The following is a 24,258-nucleotide window of genomic DNA, read 5'->3' as shown; positions in this document are numbered from 1 at the left end:
CTGTGTAAGAAATAAATAAGAACATAATGAGATCACTCTTTACAAATCCGTCTTGACACCCCCTAGGAGTGGTGTAACTACAACAGCAAAAAGCATTCACTGGCAAGTCGTATCTCGATGTTGAACTAAATGTTTATATTCAGATGTACTCTGAGACTAGCATTTTTCCTCCATGATCTCTGCTATTTTAACCATCATTTTTGACTTGTAATGTAGCTAACATGACCAATAGCTAGAAATTAAATTAGAAAAGTACCTAGGCAACATGAAAATATGATTGCATACAATCCCATATATCATGTAAAGCTGCAGATTTCAGGGTAACCAAGCATGTTTTTCTCTTACTTTTCACTGCTACTTTCTCTCTGTGTCTAAGTAAGAATCAAAGTAATATTTGAAATACAAACAATTTTGAGGGACAACATTAAATAAAAATTATGTGTTGCTTTTATAGAAGTGTAGAGACTTAAGTGAACTGTATTAACTTGAATATTATTTATTATGCTTTTTGTAAAATGTCCTTGGTTGCCGACTGTCTCACTGAGGGGATGAAAGCACACAAGTGTAAGGAGAAAAAGATTCACTTGGAAGCAGGTGAAGTTATATACCCCCAGCAACCATTTATTCTTAAAAAGGAAATATAAACCAAAGCATTGTTACAACATTCTTTTATTACTTGCTGTTAAAATAATTGTGTACACTCAAATATTTTAAAACTCAAACTTGAATAAGTTATACTACTGAATGCATATTTAGAAAAGAACTGTAAAGATAACTCAGTTGATTTTTTTCAAGCAATATGCTTGATTTAAAGGTAGTTCTGGGCAAGATCTTGTATAGCTTCCAAGATAAGGAGACTGAAATGTATCATACTTGCTAAGCAGGAATTCTTTCTTCAGGAAAATACATCTGGCGTGTAGGAAAGGAGGCCATAGGCAGAGAGAAGAAAAAAAAAATGAAAAGAAGAAGAAGAAACATCATAGGAATGCCGAGATGGTTGTTTTCATCAAACAGATTAACTTGAGCCAGATGGAAAGCAGTCTGGCAGACTTAAAGCGCGATGTTAGCAACAGTATTTGGTGAGTACAAGTAAAAATGTAAACATAGTTAAATTTTACTTTACACTCTTCAGCAGTCTCCAACATTTTATAATGGGTGTCTAGGGCTTCTGGGAGTGCATATATAGAAGCTAAGTACCCTATCACAACCCCTCAGTTGAGTTTCCCAGAAGAAACCAAGAAACTTTGAATAATTCTCATAAATTCCACTGGATACACAGGAACATGAGGTTCCTTTTACAGACATCTGGACTGGGTGCCTGAAGCTGGAATATGTGAATTACCTTTCTCGGTTTCATTAATCTGGTGGGGATTTTTTTGAGTGAGAAGAAGCTATTGGAGGTAGAAAGTCTGCTACCTGCATGTTCTGGCTCAGCTGTGTATGTTGCCAAATCAAATTCTCTGGAAGAAACACCTAAATTGATCCAATACCTTTACTTTGGAAAAATCCAGATTTAGAGCCTGGTCACGATTATATCACTTAATTTCACCTCTAGTCTCTGCAGTAGTGTTAGGAGGCCTTCTAGGTGTTGTTCTCTGAATCATTATGGGGCAACTGAATTTTCACTGATGGGCCTAGTGAAAGAAATATGGTAGAGTCATATATGAGCTTCATAGGCATTGTGTGTGAAGAGTTTTTTATATTATTGGTATGCTGAGTCAGACTCTTAGAGCTCTGTTGAAGTGTCTCATGAGAGCAGCCAAGATTTTTATGACTGTTGCTTAGAGAACTTACCAACAGGGTAGACAGTAAGGATGCCAAAATGGAATGTATGAAAGAAAGCTGAATATAGTGATTAACTCCATGAATAAACTGCCATTTCTCTAGCAGAACAAGCCTAATGGCGACGCTATCATCTCACAAATCAGGAACACTTATCATCTGTGGCTCACAACACACTCAGTTAGGAAGATGCACAAGGTTTAGCAGTCTCAGAACTATGGCCAGGTGTGTTCCACTGCCTGCTGTGCAATTGCATTTAGACTCCTACAGTGAGGGGGAAGACCTGGATCTGTTTACGATGTCATACATTAACTTGCCAGATGCCCCCTCTAATGGGACCAACAAATGTAGTGATTGCAAGTGGAGCTTCGTACACATGCCGTGCAAAGCTCACTGCACTCATGAAAACCACTGAACAGCTAATGACAGTAGAAGTCTGAGGAAACCTAGTGTATGAGTACTGGCAAATGTATTTTGTATGCCTATGCTCCATCTTCCACAGTGTCCATGTTCTCATTGTAAGCGAGCCTAGGAAGCCGGTGTCCAGTATAGTAAGGCAGATTTAATGTCTTGGGGTGGCAATGGAAATGGGAGGTGCAGCACATGGTCGCCATCCATGCCTGGCAGGGAGAAGTGCCATTTTGCCAATTTTGAAATATGGCTAACCACATTGTACTAATATGCTTCAGAGCTTTAAAGTGCCTGCTGATTATATTTTTTTATGCCCCTTCAGAGAGGGAACTTCTCATCTGTATGGGGCATATTGTACCCAGTTGATTTTATAGACCATGTTGAAGAGGGGTTTATGTCTTTGCTGAATAAAATTCCAATTTAAATGTACCTTTCTGCTTGTTAGTCTAGAAACATGGAGTCACATTTAATTGGCTTGCATTGATTGTTTGAAACTGCTTATTAGTTTAATAGAGTGTTTTGACAACACTGTAGCTTTCTCTTTCCTTTCAAATAAATGGGAAGAGAGGTTACTACTAACACAGAGTTCTATTCAACTTTTTCATTTCCCAAAATATTGATGCACGTTTATAAAGCACATTTATAACCTCCAAAATCAAAATCTGCTTTTTTTTTTTTTTTTTTTAAACTACACACACTTCTGGAACTGGGGAGCCCAGAACTGGTCCCAGTGCTCCAGCTGGGGCCTCCCCAGGGCAGAGCAGAGGGGCAGGATGACCTCCCTCCACTTTTATGAAAAACTGTAAGAAAAGAGGGGATATAAAAAAAAATAATCCAACAAGTTTGGTGGGGTGGGAAGGAAGATTTCTGCTCATTTCTTTTATGCCTCCCATCACAGCTGTGTAATAAGGTGCCTGATATCACTGATTATTTTTTTTTTTAATTACTACTTAGCTAAAAAAACCCAAACAAACAAATGAGAGATTTCCAAAATCCCTCAGGATTTTTTTTTTTTTTTTTTTTTAAACTACACACAGAAGTGGAACTGAAAAAACATGAAAATATAGAGCTTGAAAGAAAAGCATTACTTGTTTCTTCTTTTTGTAATGCCTGGTCTGTCTGTGTCCCAATGATTTTGAACAGAAATAACAGTAGTGTGCCAAGAGAATGAGAGAATGGGAGTCTGCAATATCCCTTACACTCCATTAATCAGTTATAAAGGGTCATGTGGAACATCGAAGACAAATATATTAGTTCCTCTATCTGTATAAAGGTTTTTCAAACCTGCTAACCATTATTAGTGTGATGTTCAAGTAAAAATTGCCTTGCTGACTTACTAAGCAACTAAATACTCTGTGAATAGCATCTACCAAAGTTGGGAAAGGAGTTGGGAACACGTATAAAACTGATGAAATAAGTACCACTTGGCTTCTTGGACTTCTGTCAGTCTCAAGTACCTCTGCAAAAGAGGAAAGACAAAACGTTGCCACTAGCTCATTTTTAGAAAAGCTGCAATATTCAGGAGCTTTGCTGAAAAAAACCAGGGTGAGTTGACTGTTTCCAAGGGAAGGAGCCAATCCTTTGAAGTCACAAGCTTTACCTCTACAAGAGCTCAGTAGCCTCTTCATTATGGTGTTGTAGCACAACCTTTATACTTCAGTCTTTGAGGTATATGCAAGGGAAAAGAAACTTCTTACTACCTCAGTGGTCTAGTCAATAGGGATTGACAGAGTTCTTATCATGGTAATACCCGCTTCAAAGCAAACTTTCAATAACTCTATTGACATGATTATGGATGTTTGCTCTATTTTTACACCAGCTTTGCCTGCTGGCTCAAAATAAATTACACATTCACACCTGAAGATGCCCTTGTCTTTTCTTCATCTCTTGTTCACACTTTTAATTGACAGTTCTTCTGAACTATTGAGTAACAATAGCCACTAAGCTGTTATGCGGTCTGTACTAAACCGTAACTTGCTGTATTGTGAAGCTGCAGTTTAATATACTGGGTTGGACTTTGCTGAAAAGGACTTTAAAAGTCCACACTAAAAAAATACGGAGTTCTTTCAGGTAGCATTATTATGTTTTCATTCTTTGAAATAAAGGAGCAGAGTTTTTCCAATTTCTCAGTGGCATCTACATAGCATCTGTGGATGAAAGTGATTCTATATTATAGTACCTGCCATGCCACGACAATATATTTGTACTTGACAAATGACATTCAGGCTTTTATAAAGCCGTTATAATCCACATAATATGCCGGTGTCTTAGCTGCAAAGTACTCCAGCTCTGATCAGGTAATAAATAATAAATCTGTATTTTCTAATCTGAGATGTTATCTAGATCATGGCATCATGGTCCCAAATGAAAAATTGTAATTCTACTGTTGTTGGCCATGTGGTTAAATGAAATGAGTTTCACAGGTTTTAAGTCTATAAGCAATAGCTGTAGGGAAGAGGGACTATAGCGCATATAATTCTACAGAAATTTCACCCAAATGAGCCCAAATTATATGTGTGTTGACTAAAGCATGGTTTATATAGTGCTCTCTGTGATCATTTATTCCACTGATTAATTATCCTCACTATTAGAAAGCCATGCATTATTTCTGGTTTGTGCTTGTCTGGGCTTTCAGCTCTTAACTGCTGCTTTATATTATATCTTTCTTTGTTATATTAAATAGCCCATTAGTACCCAGCAGAAGTAACTCTGCAGGAAAGTGTTTATAATCAAGTTACCTTTTGATCTCTGTTTTGATAAACTACAGAGAATGACTCACTAAAGCTCTTCTATTATTTTTCACTATATTCTCAGCATATTTTCCTAGTTTTTAACTCCGTCTTCCACAATTTTTAATTTATACAAACTGTTAGGAAAGCAGGTCAAGTATTCATTCACTTGTCTGTTTTCAAAGATAACTGTTAACCTCTCTAATGAGCTTAGCCAGACATTCAAGGCATTTTATAGTGAAGATCATTGGGCCAGAGCTGTAGGAAGATATTTGAATTATTTATATATACCCCAAAATGTTCTTTACCTTCTTGCCCCATTTTGTTGCTCTTTTGTTGGCCACCTGATCACCTTGAACTTTTGAGTCAAAACATTCAGCTAAAGAGCCTTAAACACTTTAAAACGCAATTACACTAAATAACCTTCACAATACATTTATCAGCAAGCACAGACTCAACCCCGTCCTTTCTTTTGAAATTACGTGTCCAACAATTGCTTGTTGTTCTTGATGTCCCTTGCTAGTTGCACCTCACTTTGTCCTTTCTGTTATCTGATTTTGGCCTGCGTGCCTGATCTCTACCTTTGTACTCATCCTCAGCAAGATGATTTCATTTCTTTTTCCAGTACCGTCCTGCCGTGGTTTAACCCCAGCCAGCAAATAAGCACCACGCAGCCACTCGCTCGCATGGGATGGGGGAGAGAATCCAAAGAGTAAAAGTGAGAAAACTCACAGGATGAGATAAAGACAGTTTAATAGGTAAAGCAAAGCAAAACAAGGAATTCATTCACCACTTCCCATCGGCAGGCAGGTTTTCATCCATCTCCAGGACAGCCAGGCTCCATCATGTGTAACGGTTACTTGGGAAAACAAATCCCGTCACTCCAAACATCCCTCCCTTCCTCCTTCTTCACCCGGCTGTATATGCAGACCATGATGTCATATGGTATGGAATATCCTTTCGGTCAGCTGTCCCAGCAGTGTCCCCTCCCAAACTCCATGTGCAGCCCCAGCCTACTCACTGGTGGGGCCGTGTGAGATGTAGACAAGGCCTTGACTCTGTGTGGGCGCTGCTCAGCAATAACAGAAACATCCTTGTATTATCAACACTGTTTTCAGCACAAACTGAAAACATAGCTCGTAGCTACTGTGAAGAAAATTAACTCTATCCCAGCCAAAAACAGCACAGTTACATTTAGAATTTTATTCTAAGTACTGTAGGTCTAAAGAGGTGACAGATTTCTTCAGCTTATTTTTTTTAAGATCAGCATCCCAGAAAAGTTCACCTATGAAACCTCTGGTTTATGAAGTCTGCTTTTTGAAGCCTGCTATTTTTATTTTGTACTGCACCAGCTTTTCAAGCCAAAGCTTCCCTGCAGCTGTATTTTCTCCAAACATGTCAAAAGTTTCAGGCCATTTTTGTTACATTACATGTGGATGCTGTAAAGAAGCAGTAACAATCAAGTACATGTAATAAGCATACAGAGAACAATGACTTCCTAAGGGTCGCAACTTCTTTGTCAAAGTATTTTTTGATATTTATGTTTCACCTCCTGAGGAAACAAATAGAAGAGGAAAACTTGCCCAGAGGAAAAACTGCATGTCATCGCAGCAGAGTTGTAACATTTAAAAAACGTGTGCAACAGTACACATGGCTAAAATCTCTTGAACTGAACTAGATGGGACTCTTATGCTAAAAAGAAATGCAAAATTCATTTAAAGCAAAACAAAAATTTATTTTAATTTTGAAGAGTAACCTGTCCCACCTAATAATCCACCCTTGTAGAAAACCTCTTGTATCTTAAGATCTTTTAGTAAAAATTACTCAGACTTTTATATCGCTTGATGACGAGATGTCCTAGAACAGATTTGACCTGTAGCACTTGGCAATGAAAGATGCCACAGAAACAGAAAGAGCAGATACCTCATTTAATATCTTGAACCTTTCATTCATATGAGCAGCTTTTTAAAATTTGAGAATAACTTCTAAAAATCTACTGAATTTCTCTTTTCTGATTACTGCCTTATCCACACACACATTCCCCCAGCTAATTTCCTAGAATTTGCAACAGCTGCCAAGACGAACTTTCAAAAATGTATTCATTTGACAATCCAGTCCCTCAGTTATTTATAAGAATTTTGATGCTATAATACTTTGTTTCCAGTTTCCAAGGGTAATATTGACGAAAATACTCTAATTTCCCAACACAAGTTTGCCTTTAAGACGTTTCAGTAACAGGAAAGTATTTGTGAAGATATATACATATACAGGGAATAGGGAACTATATCCAAAATAAAAGACGAAAAGAAATTACTAGTATGAGCCAGACACATGGAACCGACTGGTATCCAATACCAGCGCATTTCTGCCACAATAACTCTCTATCTTAGGCTGTTTCCTCTCAAAGTAATAGGCTTCGTGAGGCTGTAAGATGAGTGAACTTAAGTCAAGTCACATCCTCAGCTCCAGGATGGAGGTATTATTATTAACTGCGAAGACAACGCTATAACAATTTGTAGTTTATAGAGGACCATTTCCCAGTGCTGCCTGCACTCCTAGAATCAGATAATAGATTACATTATCAGTGCAGCGCTTGCAGATATCTCAGAAAACAATTGCTCTATCTGTACTAGGAAATGGAATCATTAATGCTACTGGTCAGCTACTCAAGATGGGGACGAAAAATTAATTAAAGTGTCATCAAAATTCTTACTACTTTCAGATTTTTTTATGTTGCCCAGTCCATGCAAGAATTTTTTTAATCAGTCTTTATGACCAGTGGAAAAGGAGACTAAAGGATTAAACTAAATGTAGGCTAAAATATAAGGAAAAAATAAGTAACTTTTGTTCGGAATGTGAAAAAATATTATATATTTCATATTATTCTGAAAATTAACTTCACCATTTAATCCTTTCTTACTTGTTTTCCAACCCCTTCTGTTCTGAAAAGTAAAATAATGGGAGGATTTTATAGTAAAGGTCAGGTAAGAATAAATTAATCATCACACAAGAAGAACTACATAAAACACTTCCCTCAGAAATCTCTCTTTTGGCAAATGAAAAAGTTATATTCTCTCCTCTGTTTTTTCTATATTTTACTGAATTACAACTCTTCTTGGGGTAGATGCATTTGTAATTAGAGGACAGTACGAAACATGTTCTGCAGCCCCCTTACCCATGGAAGAGGAAACTTAATATTCAGGAACTGTGCTTATGCTTCTTAAACACACTATAATAACCATATTTAAAGAAAAATGTTAGTCTGGCTCAGCAGTTACTAAGAAACTGATTTGCAGTTTGCTGATGCAATTAAAAGGAAAACGAGTAAAGTCAATGTACATTTATTGTGCTGCTTATCTTAACCAATTAACCACTGATCTGGTACCCTAAGCATCGTGTGTACTGCACGCAGAATACAGAGGTGGTATTTGGGCAGCCACAAGAGTGCAGTGTACAGTCCTTGTATTTCCCAGCATCAAGAACTGCTGGACAAGGTGTGTCAGGGCATCTAACCCTGCCTAGACCTTCTGGAGACCTGAGTTGCCTCCTGGGTAAAGCGTTTGTGCTGAAAGCAAGTGTCCAGGCCCCTGAACAGACCATGTTAACGAGCCAGGACACATGAAACTGCTGGACATGAGAACCAACAGGCTGTGAGAGGTGGCACTGCAAGAAGCTACTAAAGGTCACAGATAGCCATCCTGAGGGACAGCTAGATTTCACCAGAAGGGACAGTTGGGCAGCCTGGCATCCCCATGTCAGGGCTGGTGCCAGGTCTGATGGCACCTTCCCAACTGCTTCCTGACATAAAGTACCTCCTTCTCCTAGACATAGAGATGCTGGTCTCAACACCTCCGGTACTACAGGATTTGCAAAACAGTGGGATTGGAGTTCTAATCTATTATGCCTTAGAGCAGGGAGTAGTTAGAGAAAGGCATAAAAACATATGTGCTTTTTTGTCCACTGGTGCTTTGTGAGGAAACACACAGTTTGATGTGAGAAAAAATAATTTCAAGAGAGATTCAGGGCAGCAAGCACAGCTCACTCCAGTCTGGGGGCAGGACCATAAGGCACACCATTTCCTAATGGCCACATCAGGAGGGCCCCTGCCTCAGGGGCTGACATTTTTACCTGCCTGTCTCTCCCCATGTGTTTCACACGGCTGTGTAGTCCAAAAGGTTGCAGTGGCAAAAAATGGGGCACTGCAGTTTTCCAGTGATTGCAGGGATGTAGCGTCAGCTGTGACAAAATGTGTTAATGGAGTTGCTAAAACGCAGTCAGTAGCCTACGTGACAGCCAAAGGTATTGCTGCAAATTGCATAGGCTCGCTTAAGCCAGCTTTGCATCAGCCAGGGTAAGTATTGATGTACCGTGGCCTTGGAAAAATATTCCAAGAGCTTGACTAGTTTTACACTTCAAAAAAGTGTAATTGTTGTTGGTTGCATCATTATTAAAATCTAGCTATCTGCTTTTAAATCCAGGTATATGTTTGTATAGATTCCTACCACATTTTTAGACGGCAGGTTACAAATACTCTTTTTAAAAGATGCAAATTTCCCACCTTGTTCTGGAAGGGTGCCAGTGTACCTCTAGCTATGCTGAATGTGGATGCTCTGTACACTGAATGCCTTCTGCTCAGGGGTTTGGCTTTACAGTCTTTAATATTGGAATTCAGTTATTTATTCTAAAATTATTTCAGCACACCGTTATTGATTCATCTTTTATAATAAAAAATTTAAAGGCTTTATATATTGATAAAGAAATACAGATCTATAGGAAGCCAACACTACTACCAAAGCATTTAAAAGATGCCTGGATAAGGCTTACATTGATTAGAAATACAATAATTGTTGCTTCTTAGAATTCTACCCATCCTATTTATTTGTTTTAACATTTTGGGCAATTACAAAGTCAAAAAAGGAATAATAACTGTTAATCTGTATTTCCTCAGAGGCCTGCAGATAAAAGCCAATGGGTAGAAATGTAGGTAATAAAAAACTGTGCATTAAATTGTGCCAGATCAAAACCTGTAGAAATGTACCACGTCTTTTTAGAAAGCAATAAGGGCTGAAGCTAAAAAAGGCCTCAGACTGTTGAAATCACATAGCACCTATACAAGTAAAATTCACTGCTAAATTGCTGCTTCCGGGCCACTGGAGACACAGTTTGTTATCTTCAAGTTAAAGGACCTGCAAGTTTCATTTCACTTCAACAGAATCCAGAAACTAGGTATTCATCTGCCTGAGCCCTCTGAAGACTTAATTTCAGAGCATACCTATGCACCAAAATAGTGTCAGCCTCTATACAAAGCATAATGATGGCCCCTGCTGTTTCTTTTAACATAAGTGTGTGTCAGCACCAACCAGTAATGATCGTATTGTCTCCTTTCATGTTGTAGCCCCACGTATAAAGCTTTTGAGCAGGATGAGGAAATTTCATTCAACTCTCTCATATCTTAGAGGGGTGCACAAGGGATAAAGGAGAAGATAATAAACTGTTTCATTTACTGAACCTACATTCCTGAACAAAATATAATCCCTGACTGAGCCAGAAAGAGAGTACAAGATATATCATGCCATTCCAATGTTAGTGGTTCCAACACTTGCCTAGGAATTTTGTCATATTATCGTATCCACAAGGATATTTTCTAAAATTAACATGCAAATCGTCCCAGGATAAAATACGAAAACAGGCTAAATGCATTGCTTAAAGTTATCTCATTATCCATTATACTTTTTTATTTTTAATGGTATCAGAACATCCAAGATAATTAGAAAAAAAATATCTTCCGGGGGAAAAAAGATTTTTAAAGTGTTAGTCAACAAAACAGTTGGGGAAAATTCCAAATATTTTTATTTGAAATGTTGATTTTATAAAACTATTACTCAGTCTTGCAAACCTAGCAGTTTCAGCTATATTTCAAAATAAAATCAGAAAACAAACAAGAAAAGAGCTGGAGGTCATAACTTCCTCTAGCTTAGCCACATGTTCTGCAGAGTTACTTTGAAAACATTTTCTCCATTTGTATTGCTCCTAGTGTTTTAGAACTGTATGATTAATATTGAAATCAATTCCTCATTTTGGCTTAAGCTGCTCATAGAAATATTGATTTTTTTCATGCACAATTTAGTTGGAGGAAAGGAAGAAGAGCTCACCTAAATAAAAAAAAATCTTTGTTAATATAAGCTGCTTCACCACAGGCTATCAGCTGTTCCCAAACCCAACATCTTTCCTAGCTCTTTCAAGCAATTTTCATGTTACACTTCTCAAAAGCTGCAGATTAATGCTACGCTTTCTTTGCTGATTGCATCAAGTCTGTATCTGTGTAAAAGAACAAAGCTAAACAGCACCCCAAACAATGAACTGAAAGCCCCAGCCAATGGATACTTACTAACATTAGGAGGATGTTATTTTACTGGTCACTTTTAATTATATAGTGATGACCTTGGGATTTCTGAATTTCACAGCTCCCTTCTGTTCTTTCTGTTCTGTTTTCTGTATGCTGTTGCAGAAATACAAAATTATAATTGTAAATTAAGGTATTATATAAAAGCCACTGGATTGGAAATCATACCTACTTCACAAAAGGCAGGTTCATTTTACAGAGTTTATTTTCTTCACAACAGTGCAATAGCAAACTGCAGATATGGATAGGTCTACAAATAATCTCTCAAGTGCATTCTTCATTTCAGTGGTTCCTAATTTTGATGGTTTCTCATATTACATATTTGCCATTTATAAACCCTACTTCCTCATATTGTAACTCTCCTTCTATTCCTTCTCAATTCTTATGAGTCTTTTGGGGGGGTTGTTTTTATTCTTTTTTTTTTTTTTCACAGTAGAATGTGTTTATCCTACATGTCTAATTGGCTGTTCCTTTCTGTTCCTTTCCTTGAATTTCAGTTAAATATGTCCTCAATTCAGCTTATACCTTGCAGGAATCTTTGTGGGTCCACATGTGAAGGCATGGATGAGTAAGCAGCTGTAAGCAGTCCTGGAGGCTTTTGGAGTGCACTGGGGATAATTTCTTATAATTCTTCTTAGAGTTCATTCTATCAAAGTATGACTTAATTGACATTGATCATATGTTTGATATCATCTCATGTTAAAATATGTAAATATATTGCTAATGAACATTTTATGAGCTTCCCATTTTCTGACATTGTATATTCAGCTATTCATATATGGGAAGTTTGCCTTTCCTCCTAGAAGCTTAGGTCCTGTAAAACAAAAATTGAAATTCCCCAAATACGACAGAGATAACATGGAAAAAGAGTCACACTGAAAAGGCAGGATGTCATATATAATTCCTGTGACATTCCCAAATGGTATAGTAATTTACCAAAGCCATTAACATCATGCTTATAATCATAAACAACCATAGAAATCCTGTTAAAATCTTTAATCAATGAAAAGACTGAAAATGGCTGATTAAGAAAAGACATTATCAGCAAAGCCTTATGTGTTTGGTTATTTTGAAAGAAATACACTCTCTACATTCCAGCGGCAGCTTTGAGTCAGGCACACTGGTGAGCTTTTATTTGATTTAGTCAGAACACCCAGCTGGAAGAGACATCTGGGGAAAATGAAGAAGGCGGCAAGTAAGTTTGCTCTGACTGAGCGCCTTCCCCCATCAAAACTACAGCTGGACAGGGTCACCAAACCCACCAGCAGCGGAGAGTACCTTTTGCAGAAGAAAGAAAATTATTTTGATGAGCTCAGAGCTAGCTAGATACTGGTGTTTGTACACCATTGTCTACAGCCAATCTAGTGTCTCACATACAAACAAGAAAAGACGTGTAAGGGACAAATAGTCATCCCTGAATCTTTCCTCCTCTTCTGTCTGTCTTTTCCTGTGGATCAGTGAAACTCATTGTCCGTATTCCCCTGGGAAGCTACAGCCACAGACCTAGCGAGAGAGTGAGGATTGCTCTGCAGCTGGGAGCTGGCACAAAAGCCAAACTTCATGCAATTGCTTTAGCTTGAAATAAGGTTGGTAGATCTCGTGTCTGTTTTGAGACATTTGTTGGATATACATATGTACTTAAAAAAAAATTCTGTGCTGTCCCTGTAATAAAGTCCTTCAGGAGAGAACATGTAGCTCAGGTAGTTTTTCCAGAAGAGGAAAGTCTCTCCCCTTTCTCCAGGTGCAAATGTCAGTAACCCCAGCTCAGCTGTGGCTGCGTTGATAAAGAGGATCTGGAGAGGGGAGAGAGAATTTAGGAGGCCCTACAGCAAAGGTACCTGTGTGGTTAGCCTGCTAGGCCAGGTGTTCCAGGTTCTTCAGGTTTTGGGAGGTAAATCTTATTAAATCTCTGCAATTGCGCAATGGGGAAGAGTAAGCTTTATGAAAAGATAGCACATTCTTACAATACTGGTTGAGTCACAAGTGTGTGAGATAGAGAGCTAGATAAAGGTACTGAAGTACAGCTTACTGTTTGGAAAGAGCTGCTGTAGATGAGGTCTTTTCTTATCTTTCTGTGCTTAGACTACTCAGATATTCTTGGTCCTTTAGTCTACTTTGCTCCCAACTCACGGAACCTGGATGCAGGTGTTAAACAAGGAATATATCCTCCAAAGGTAATGGCTGTCCTATAAAATAGAAATGTCTTATTCTCAGTTACACTGTCTGCAAAGCATAACATTGGAGCTTTGAAAGCAATGGAAATTAAATATAATTAAGCCAATTACGTTCATTTGCACAGTGGAGCTTTGAAAGCAATGGAAATTAAATATGATTAAGCCAATTACATTCATTTGCACAGTTAAATCTTTTGGATTGTAGGATTGATGTACATAATGGAGGATTTACATTTTAAATGGTATGTTCTGAAGCCTTATCTTTACATTAATTATTCATATTGCTATAATACAAAACCTGAAGTTTGGTCATCAAAAGGCCAAGAAAACAAGAGGTTCATTTCTTGGAGTATTGATTCTAAATTTAAACTATATTGTCTTCATGGTTGCAGATGGAAACATGGGCCCGGTTTTATTTGCAGTGCTTCATTCTTCAGTTCTTGTGTTTCACTAGGGCATTATAAGAGCTGACAATTTTAGTCAGTATTTTCAGCTTTGCTTAATGAGCAATTCTTAGTTATAAAATCACCATCAACATACCTATTGTCATGTAGGTCTTTGATTTGGTACATGCCATAAAGCTTCCTTGAAACTATTCTTAATTAAACTAAGGAAAACTCCCACATTAGGAAAGAGCAGAAATATGTCAGAGACATGTACTGCTCAGTACTTGGAGCAGTGTGATAACAGGTAGAGTTTGTACACATCTATCTCCCCCACATAGACTAAAACTTAGAGACACCTTTGCTCCCACCTGTACTGAATCTGCTTGAAGCTCATCAGCTGTGATATTGAGCCTGCTAAAGTCAGAGTCTGAGGTAAAATGTTTGTTAACCTCCAAGGGAGTAGCTACAGCCTGTGGGTAAGTAAACCCTTTCCTTCAGCCTGAAAAGGAATTCTAACTGATTTCTACAGTAGCAAAGGTTTATAGCTTAGTGTATTTTTAGTTTTAAAAGTGACGCTTGCAATGGTGATGTATACAACTATGATTTGTTTACTTCTATGAAATTCCTTCTATGTAGCACCTAATGTGAACTTTGGGAAGAAAGACTACAAGGTGCTAGAACTTCGCTAGCAACACTTCTCTAAATGTGCCTCATAATTACTGCTATTGAATTCTAAGCCCTGTATACTCAATTTTCTAACACTTTGTAATGGAAACATAGGGTGACTCTTCTTGATAACATAATAACCATAATTATTTGGATTTAGTGAAACAGTTTATTAATGTCCTCTGTTAATTTGTGGTGTGGGTGGCACAATGTTGGTTGGATGTTTTGAGGGGGTAGGGTGTGTCCCCCACAGCTCTGACAAGTAGATTCCTACAGTTTTAAAACTGAAATTTTGAATATTCTTTAGCTTGGCACCAGATAGCTGTGAAGACAGAAAGTCAAATTGTGAGTGTTTGTCAGTAGCCAATAAAGAAGTCAAATGGCACCTTTCTTATTCCGATTAATTCAGTTTAGCCTCATTTCTTGGAACTCAGAAGTAAAGTATGTGTCCGCATCGTAACCCATACAACAGTTTTCTGTGATGTTTTTGTAATTTCAATTGTAGAATTGCTGCAAGTAGAAATACTGACCATCCTAATGAAATTGAATGTCTTCTCAAAGTTGTTTGAAACAAAAATGTAATTCTGATGTGTTATTTCTTTTCTCTGTAAGGATTTAGCGTATAAAGCCCATTGTTTTCTTGGAAAGAGAGTTCTAAAACACAAAAATGTCATAAGTTTTTACTTTTTAGGCAGGAGGGAAGTATTTATTGCCTTTCTAAAGCACAGAAGTGTTTCTTCAAAGAAGAGGAAAAAATGTTTTCAAGTAATGTAAGCCAAAACTATTTTTCAAAAGCTAGTAATGTCCTATTTAATGTTTTGTTCTAATAATGAGCTTGCCTCTCCTCCTCTTTCTGCTCTGCATTCCAGAGTTCAGCAATGTGCGTGTGTGTAACTCTATCTTCTTGGTTTAAATATAATTATACTGAGAGAATGGGTTGGAAAGTGCTGCAGCTTCTTTCTGTATTATTATGAATGTATAAGAAATTTAGAAGAGGGAAGATCTCAGTGGATTTTCCATAGAGCAAGTGTTTGCAGCAAAATTATCTTTAATGAGTATCCTTGTTGAAGGTCCTTGAAAAAGAGGCAGGCTGGAAAGTGACAACTCCCGTTGGGACAGAGCTTCAGAAAATGTATGTGGGTGGTATGTACTGCTCATAAGAAAAGCCACAGAGGAAGCTATGCTAGGGAAAAACACCCTTTTCTAGAACATCAGTTCCATCTCATCTTGCAGTAAAGGAGTAGAGCTTCTATTTTAATCTTCCTTGAAAGTATTTTTCTCTTATTCTTCACATTTTTGGTTCAGTTTCTTCTTATATTCCTACCCTAGAAGACCTTATCAGCTGAGGCATTAGTCCTAGGGTATCTAGGTGTTAGCTTAACTCTTGAATAGTTGTTTGAGGCAAGTGTGGTTTTAGCTGATATGCTCAAAAACTACTCCCCACCTTATAAAAGGAATCTTTTATGGGTCCATAATCCATTTAATCTGGTTTTTCTTGTACACTGCGTAGTACTGTTGTTGGTACAGTAGATGTCAACATACTTCTTGGGGCTTCCATAAACAAGAACCTTTTGGTTTAACTCCTATATTTTGTATTCTTTTATATTAGAAATCAAAAGACTGGTAGTTCATAATATCTGTTTTATAGACAATTTGGCTGAAGGAAAAATGTGGACTTTGCTTTTGACTATAGATTTTTCCCATTCTTTAAATTCACCATTCCATGTATGTCGTGCATGCACGCATTTCCTTAGTCTGAGAGGCTTTCTTCCTTAGGTACCCAACGTGGCTGCTGGCACGTCATCTGTGATCCCTGACCCTTGCATCCTAGCAAGCTGTTGATTCTATCAAGCTCTTTTTTTAAATAAAAAGATATTAAAAAATTCTGAATCTCTTTGAGGGCAGGTAAAATTAACTCCTTGCTCAAGTTCATCTCAGCTGACAGACTCATTTTGAAATATATCCTGCTGTGCTGATGAGTGTTAGCCGTCACATCATAAAAAACATTTTTAACTGTACGTGATGGAGTATACCAAAATCTACTGGTAACGGTAAAGTCAAGGGCCAGTCAAGAATGTCTCAATGTATTTAAATAAGGAGGAAATCTCTGAAAAATCTTTTTCTCATGTTTCCAAACATCCCTCTTTGCTCTTTCAGGTTGTTTTCTTTAGCATTAGTTGTGAAGAGTGGTTAATGTGTAAAAATAGTGACATGCTGTTATTGGAAATAAGTTACATTGTGCATTTTTCTGTATGTCAGTGAGTGACTGGTTTGCTACAAAGGGACTGTGTTTATACATTTCACTTCCCCTTACTTGAGAAACCACCAGTTTTTATCTAAACTGTAGCAAATGTTCGGTTTCAAACATATTTGCCTAAATAGCACTGCACTTCTCAGGCCTCTCGCAGTATTGAGGCTTAAGGAAAAAAAAAAATTAGGGGGAAAAAAAAAAATATTGGACTATTAATGACGATTCTCTGGACCTGGCTGTGCTTTGTGCAGCAGCAGCTTTCCTTGGGGCAGAGCCGTGTCCATGCACAGAGCCCAGCCTTCGCCTGCCGCAGAGCAGACCCGACCCCATCCTGTAAGGGAAAGCCTGAGGAGCTGGTGTGCTCCCAGAAACTTTGGTGTGTCTGTGTGTGCTGGAGAGGGGGGAGAGAGGGAGACCTAGCGCAAAGGAGAGGAAGGCAGGGGAGAGCAGGGAGCTCGCTTCACGCGCTGCTGAAGGCTGTCAGAAGCAGACCGTAGGAGCAGCTCGCTGGCTGGTGTGCAATTTAAGGGACAACATTCATTGACTTTATTCTTTGAATTGCTGGAGGACAGATATGACATCCGACTGCTGCTTCTATATGTTCTTGCTTATCGGTACCAAGGGTAAGTGTATCCAGCTTTTTTTTCTTGTTTTGAACGTTGCAAAGCAGATAGCTGGTGAACTTCGGTAGTGGATTTTTTTTAAAAAACTATGATATCTCAGTGCTATTTTACAGTTCTTCATGGCAATTATTCTTTGATAGAATTGAAGTGTAATGCAGTCTCTCAAGGTTACTAGCTACATGTAAGGATTAAATATGTTTGTACTTAATGCTTTGAGAATTACTGTTAATGGTTATGAGCTGAAATTAAAAAATAAGAAACAGTTTAACCATTGCATAAATGCATGTTGTAAATATCTAATGAACATACAGATAGAACTGACTCATTTCAGATGCCACATTGAGTAGTATGCAGTGATACTGTGCGATGCTACTAGAATTGCTAGTTCTCAAAGTAGATTGTGTTCAGGCAATAGGAATTTTTACTGTCTGATTCAGCGTGGTAGGCAGTATAGCATGCAAAATGGAAATTGAATTAAATTTAAATTTTCCTTCATATATGAATCCCTTCAGTGTGGTGGGAGTTACCCCTGACCTTCTGCTTACTTCAGTAATGTTTTCTTCATTTAATTCAAGTACCCTGTTTGCAAGAGCTGCTTTTGACTTGGGTAAAGCTGTCCCTGTGAAGCTGCTGATACTGATATATGTGTTGGATTTCCTAGTCATTATCATTTTCTTTAGTTGTAATTTTGATATTAAAAATTTATTTCTGTTGTATTTGCAATGCTAAAATAATGTTTTATTGATTTGTAGATGAAATCAGTACCTTTTGCAATATCAACTACTTTATTAAACTAACAGGAGCATAAGGTTTAATTCTGCCACCTTCTTCTGCATTGAACGACAGTTTGTTCTCTCTCCTGCTTTTAAATTAAACATTCTGGGGTTTACATGTGATTACTATGCTGCTTGATTTGTAAGAGATATTGCCTACATTAGGAGTCTGGGAAATAGAGCTCCACTTACAGCTATTTTTGTAGTTGCAGAGCTTAGTTAAATCTGTGGAAAAACTCTAAGCAGTTCTATTAGGTTTTGGAGGAATACCTAATACGACAGCTGCAAGCATGAAAAAAACAGGGATATTAATGTATTTGGAATTAAGTTGGCTATGATAATGAGATCTTATCAAGCCTATGAGCTTCACATGCATTTGGGTTATCCATGAACAATAATCCAATATTTAAAGGAAATACTTCAAGATATGCAGAATAAAAGCTGAAGGATTTCAAACAAATTAAGCCTTTCACTTTACTGTTTTCTATATCAAGACAATAAAATGTTGAAACATTCATACAAGATGTGCAAATTATTATTGGCATAATTTCTGCTGGGTTAAATTAATCTCAGCAGTGGAATTTATAAAACCTACCAAACTATATTAAAGCTTATTGCAAAATAGGATAACAGATGAGGACTGTAAATGATGACAGGCCTTCTAGTATTATAGTTATGATGACCGTTACTTTTTTAGGTGCTTATTGGCTCATCATATGTAGAGTATTATAACACTTAGGAGAAAGCCACGTGGCTCATCTAGATTTGTTGAAGAGAGCAGCAGTGCAGCCATAGATTAAAGCATGTGCATGCCTGGAGTCTCTGTTGCCTGCCAGTGCTCTGTCTTGCACCAAAATGAGCTCCTCCTTAGTGCCGCTTCTCCTAACCCAGCTCAGTACAGTTTATATCTTCACTGCCTTTTCAGAGTTTTAGCTGGTAATCTGAATTGTAAGCACATCTACACGTTGGCTGATTTCATCTGATTTCATCCACACAATAGATTTAAGCTTTACTCAAGTCTTTAGGCTATCTGATATTAAACCAAAGATTCCTGAAGTAAGTATTGTTGTGCTTAGAAGTTGCATTTGTTGTTTATGGACTGCTGGAAATTCAGTTGTACAGTTTTGTTGTATTTTTTCTTTTTAATTTCTACACCTCACAGATGCTTCTAATTCTTAAAAAAACAAAATGAGAAACATCTAATGTACAAAAACTACTCTTGCCTGACCCATCCATATCAATTCAATCTACATCTGCATAGTTTTCCATTCAACAGCTAAAGTTGCACACAAATAACTCAATACCTCTTTTATTTTACTCCCTTCCTTAATTCTTAATTAAATTTTCTTATATGAAAACCTTTCCTTTCAAAATCCACATAATCAAACCACGTAGCTTTTTATGTACCAGCAGCTCTCAGCTACTGCCTGACTACTTTCCCACGTGGAATACACTAGACCAGGTAGAGGGTATCTTTGAAAACAAAGCACTGGTTCTCGCCAGTGCAGCAGCATCAATTGTCATGTGGAGAAAAGTAAATTTCAGACTGTGGTTGTGGAACTGGCAGCATTGACCGGGTAGCCAGGACAAATATCTGCCTGGATGGCTCGACCCCTTGCGAAGCGCGCAGGTTGGTTGGGCATGTGGCTGGCACTGCACTGGCTGCCGCATCTTCTCTCTGGTACAATAATCGACTTTAATCACTGCAACAACTATAGTGTACTTTTGTGTCTTCAGAGTCACTTTGTATAGCTTTCTGGGCACAAAAACTATTTTGTCCTCCTGGACTTTGTCTAAATGACAGACCCACAAACAATTTGTTTATCAGTTATTAAGAAAAACAGAACAACATTAATATCTGAAACTATTCAAAGTGGATTCCAAATGGGATGTGTCAGGCTCCTCATGGAAAGCAAATGTGATGGTTACTATTTTAACCCTGTATGCTCTGTGCCCCTACCTAAATAGGATTTTTCCAATTCTATTTCTGCTGGTGTCTGCAGTTCCCCTTCCCTCCACTTTCTGTTATTCTCCTAGTATATTTTTTTTCCTTCCCTTATCCTCACTTCAAAATGCCAAGGAAAGCTTTCTTCAAACCTTCTGAAACTTGTTAGCCCTTCTGGTGCTGCACGAAAGTGACAGTTGTTTTCAAGGCCAACATCTCTTATACCAAGTGCTTTCTGTCAAATGTGGGAAAGAGACCATCACAAATCTTTTGGGGAATTGCAAGTTTATGATTGTGCAGGATAGTGCTCTTGTTTACATAGTTTGTAACAAATTTTAAGATCCCTTCCAGATTTGTAAATAAGAAAGTGAAATTACTTCAACCTTTGCAGAAGTTCAAATAATCATTGTGTAATAATAATTTCTGGTTAATTTCTCTTTGCGTTCATTTAACTTGAGCATTAATCAGACTAGCTTCCCTGTGGCTAGAAGAATAATGTGTATCCTGTATATCTGTGTGTACAACAAAAATTAATATCTTTACAGAAAATTAGGGATGAAGATGGTTTGTGAGGAAAGCTTCCTCTAATGTCGGTTAGAAGGTAGTAAAAAGTCTACACAGTGATAAACTGAAGTAGTGAAAGTTAAACCATCGTCAGCTGCAGAGTCTGGTCTGCCTGCAACTGCTGCATGGGCAAGGCTGCTCACACCTCTCCATTAATAGCACCCAGGGCTACACAAATTGCTAATCTCTCTTGACTGTTTCTAGCAGCTCTACCAGACTTGAGCCCTTTGCTCTGAAATTTTATGTGCATTGTGGACTTTTTTTCACCTTGAGCAAGAAGAAAAGCAAAACTTTACCAAAATAATTTGAATTTTTAACCAAGTGAGGAATTGGTACTTTGCCTATATCAAACGACTCTAGGAATCTTACGCTATGCAGTGCCTTTTCTTAAATGGATAAGGGCTTCTGAAGTATTCCTCTAGAAAATCACTGTGTCTGAGAGATAGTCTTCTGACAGGTCATCCCACTAGAGCTAATGAGCCTGTTCAAGTCTAATTGCAGTAGTATAAGAATTAACCTCCTGTAATGGGTGTTCCTGTGAGCTAAAGAGCAGTGTGAAAGTCATCAGAGGAACTGTTACCAGTAATCTCATCAAGTGGTGCCGTAATTCCTATACCTTGAAGCCATTAAGTAAGACTTTGAAATGAGGGGTTCAAGGTAGGGACCTGTAGGAAGCTGAGAGGATCAGGAAGGCATTGTGTCTGAAAAAGAGAGAAGGGGAAAATCTATTGGGAAGGACTGACCAAGGAGACTGAAAGTAGAGGCTAAAGGGAGAGGATGATGAGACAAAGGAACAGAGTGGTGAGAGAAAAGGCTAACGCTGCTTGGAAAGGGAAAATGGAAATTGGAAAGGCTGTTAGTCTGGGAGGGTAGAGACTGGGGAAAAGGATGTGTGAGAGGGGAGCCAGCAAGCCGCAATGAATTAATTAAAGGCAAAAGGAGTTACGAGAGAGTGGAGTGTCTGAAGAATAAATTCAGGATGGTGAGACCAGAACTAGCACCCTGTGCAGACAGAGGGTCACAAGAGGATGGGAAGCACGTAGTGATTAGGTTAGAAAGGATGGAAGGGAGGTAAGCAGCCAGGGAGAGGAGAAGATGAGACTGAGTAGAAAAAGAAGCTGTGCTTAGTGGGGTGAGGACTGTGCTACAAGGCTGGAAGGAAGGTCATGGTTGTCCTGTTGCTTACTGTCTCCTGCTGTGTAACACCTCTGCTCAGAGGCTGGTAATTAATGTTATCGGATCACCCCACCCTCTCAGATGCCAAAGGTCTGGAGAGCTAAAGGTTCTGAACCAGAGATGCTGCAGGGTGTCATGTTTTGAAAAGTCAGAAGATAATTGATTTTCTCTTTTAATATTCTAGGATGCTACCTATATCAAAGAACATTATTAATTTTGCAAACTCAGTGCTTAGGAATTGAGATACAATCTTAAGTTGTCCTATGTGCCACATTTTCTTCATGCTATGGCTCCACAAGAACTTGTGCTTTGTGTATGGTATTCAAAGAATGAATCAGAAACATATAGTGAACTATGCTACCTGCGTTACCCCCTATTCATTTGCTGTAGAAGGTAACGATAAAATGTGAATGAGTTTGGGGTTTATAAAATAATGGCCATGTGATGAAGGTAACTGAACTCTGCTGTGGAAAACTGATTTTTTCTTTTTTTTTTTCCTGCTTCTTGCCCCAGAGAGTGATGCTCTAAATGTGTCATAAATGGATAATAATTTTATGGCAGGTTTTCTAGGTTTTTGGTTTGATAATCCTGATGTGGCAGTGTCCATTTCACAGCTGCCACTGAAATCTGTGGCAGCTGTGCTTTTAGTAATCCGTGAAGCTGATTTAAATGCAGAACCTAACATTAGCAGAAACACTTGCCATAAGTATGTTAATGTCTTAGCTCCCCATCTAAGCAATAATGCCATATTCTAAACAGTAATCTAAGCAATCTGTAAGGACTTAAAAACAGGAAGTTTGTTTATTGTAGCTGTATGATGGAACTAATGAGGAATTTAATATTATAACTTGTAAGTGGTTAGATGGTAGACTAAACAGCAGGGTGTCAGCAATTCACTAGAAGACCAATCAAAGTGCAGGTAAAATGTCTCTATTATTATATGGAGGTGCATTTGCAAAAATGGATGAAGTTTAAAGATACGTGACAGACTTTGAATGTATGCTGCTAATAACTGATGTTTGCAGATGGTTCCTATCATAGGAAAAAAACAAGAAATCATTTGGAAATTCTCATAGCCAAGACAAGAAGAACATGAACGATATAAAGTGACTTTGTGTATGCAAAGAAGTCTTACGCACAATTATGTACTACCTGCTATGCTGTCCTTGATGCTCATGAGGCATCTAGCATGCAGTTGATTTGTGTGATAAGGGAAGATACAGGTAGCTGGAGGGAAGACTGATGGGAAAACATGGATTTGAAAGAGTGGCCAAAGCCATCAGTTGTGGCCTGTTGGGGAGAGCTGCCCCTGGGAGGGCAAGTTGTCCCCATAGACTTGATGTCAGGGGAAGAAGGTGGTCAGGCAGTTGCAAGGAGACTCAAGCAGTGCCCGCACTGATCCTGTGGGACTGGTGCACACAATATCACTTAGCAGAGTTTATCCAGAGAGGACATTAAATCACCCAGTCCTGTATATCACAGGTCACTGTGTTCCACCCACGTACCCTGTAGCAATCCCAAGGCTTAATTTGGTCAAAATGTTTATTCTCAGTAAAGTTAGTGTTTCCTCCAGAGGAGAGCTACAGTGCTGAGAACGGCAGAGGTCATATGGCCGGACTGAGGCTCGAAGATGTGCATAGGACTGTCAATGCAGGTGAACATTGCCTCTTTCTCCTCTGTTCTGCAGAGAAAATAACGTTTTTTCCATCACAAACATGATTGTCAGCACTGTGCTGTATGTGGGGGAAAAGGCACAGTGCTTGGAAAGGTGGTGGTGTTGCTTTTACATAGAAATATGTACAGTTTTCTGTTTCACTTCCTTTTTCACTTGCAATTTAAAAAATAAGGCTAAAAATAGGTGAGATAGAAATAGGCCAGCTCCTCTTCAGAATCAGCTAAGAGCATCCTTTCATGAAACTTAAAATCCAGCCACAACATAGTTAAAGCCAAAGTTTACACTGTATGGAGAGAGAGGAAAAAAAAAAGGAATAGGTTAGTGAATTTAAAAGCCACGTAACTGACTAGCCTGAAGCAGTTAATAGTAATGCAGTTGACAAAGGTGATCTGTGTTTTTAGAGGTTTATTCAAGGCCTATCTACCATGACAGTACACTTCCTGACATTGTTTCTTGGTCTTCAATTCCATGTGAAGACTTGAATTAACGGTTATGGTGTTTTACCTAGGAACTATAAACACTGATTTTTCAGAAACTGTCATTCTTTCCTAGTATTCAAATAACACTGCAAGCCTCTAGTTCTTTTGGTATTTCCTTCATATTTCAAATGTTGTATATGTAATGTTGTCCAATAACATTAGTTTCAAAGTGTTTCTTAAATAACTCCTTTCATATTCCTCCTATGGCTGGTTTGAAAATA

The 24,258-nt window shown here is 38.1% G+C and overlaps 1 protein-coding gene across 3 annotated transcripts in view; it reads left to right on the top strand.

The window, feature by feature from the left end:
• The first annotated feature begins 17,153 nt into the window (after nucleotides 1-17,153).
• Nucleotides 17,154-24,258, top strand: part of RXFP1 (relaxin/insulin-like family peptide receptor 1) — a 50,598-nt gene continuing 43,493 nt past the window's right edge. For all 3 annotated transcript variants that reach the window (XM_014945096.1, XM_014945106.1, XM_014945086.1), the window contains exon 1: nucleotides 17,154-17,425. In XM_014945096.1, the coding sequence (XP_014800582.1) occupies nucleotides 17,377-17,425 (49 nt within the window). In that variant the 5' untranslated portion in view covers nucleotides 17,154-17,376. The remainder of the gene's footprint in view (nucleotides 17,426-24,258) is intronic.

This window comes from Calidris pugnax, unplaced genomic scaffold (genome assembly GCF_001431845.1).
Source record: "Calidris pugnax isolate Ruff unplaced genomic scaffold, ASM143184v1 scaffold15, whole genome shotgun sequence".
Classification (NCBI taxonomy): Eukaryota; Metazoa; Chordata; class Aves; order Charadriiformes; family Scolopacidae; genus Calidris; species Calidris pugnax.
This window is presented reverse-complemented; position numbering and strand designations above follow the sequence as displayed.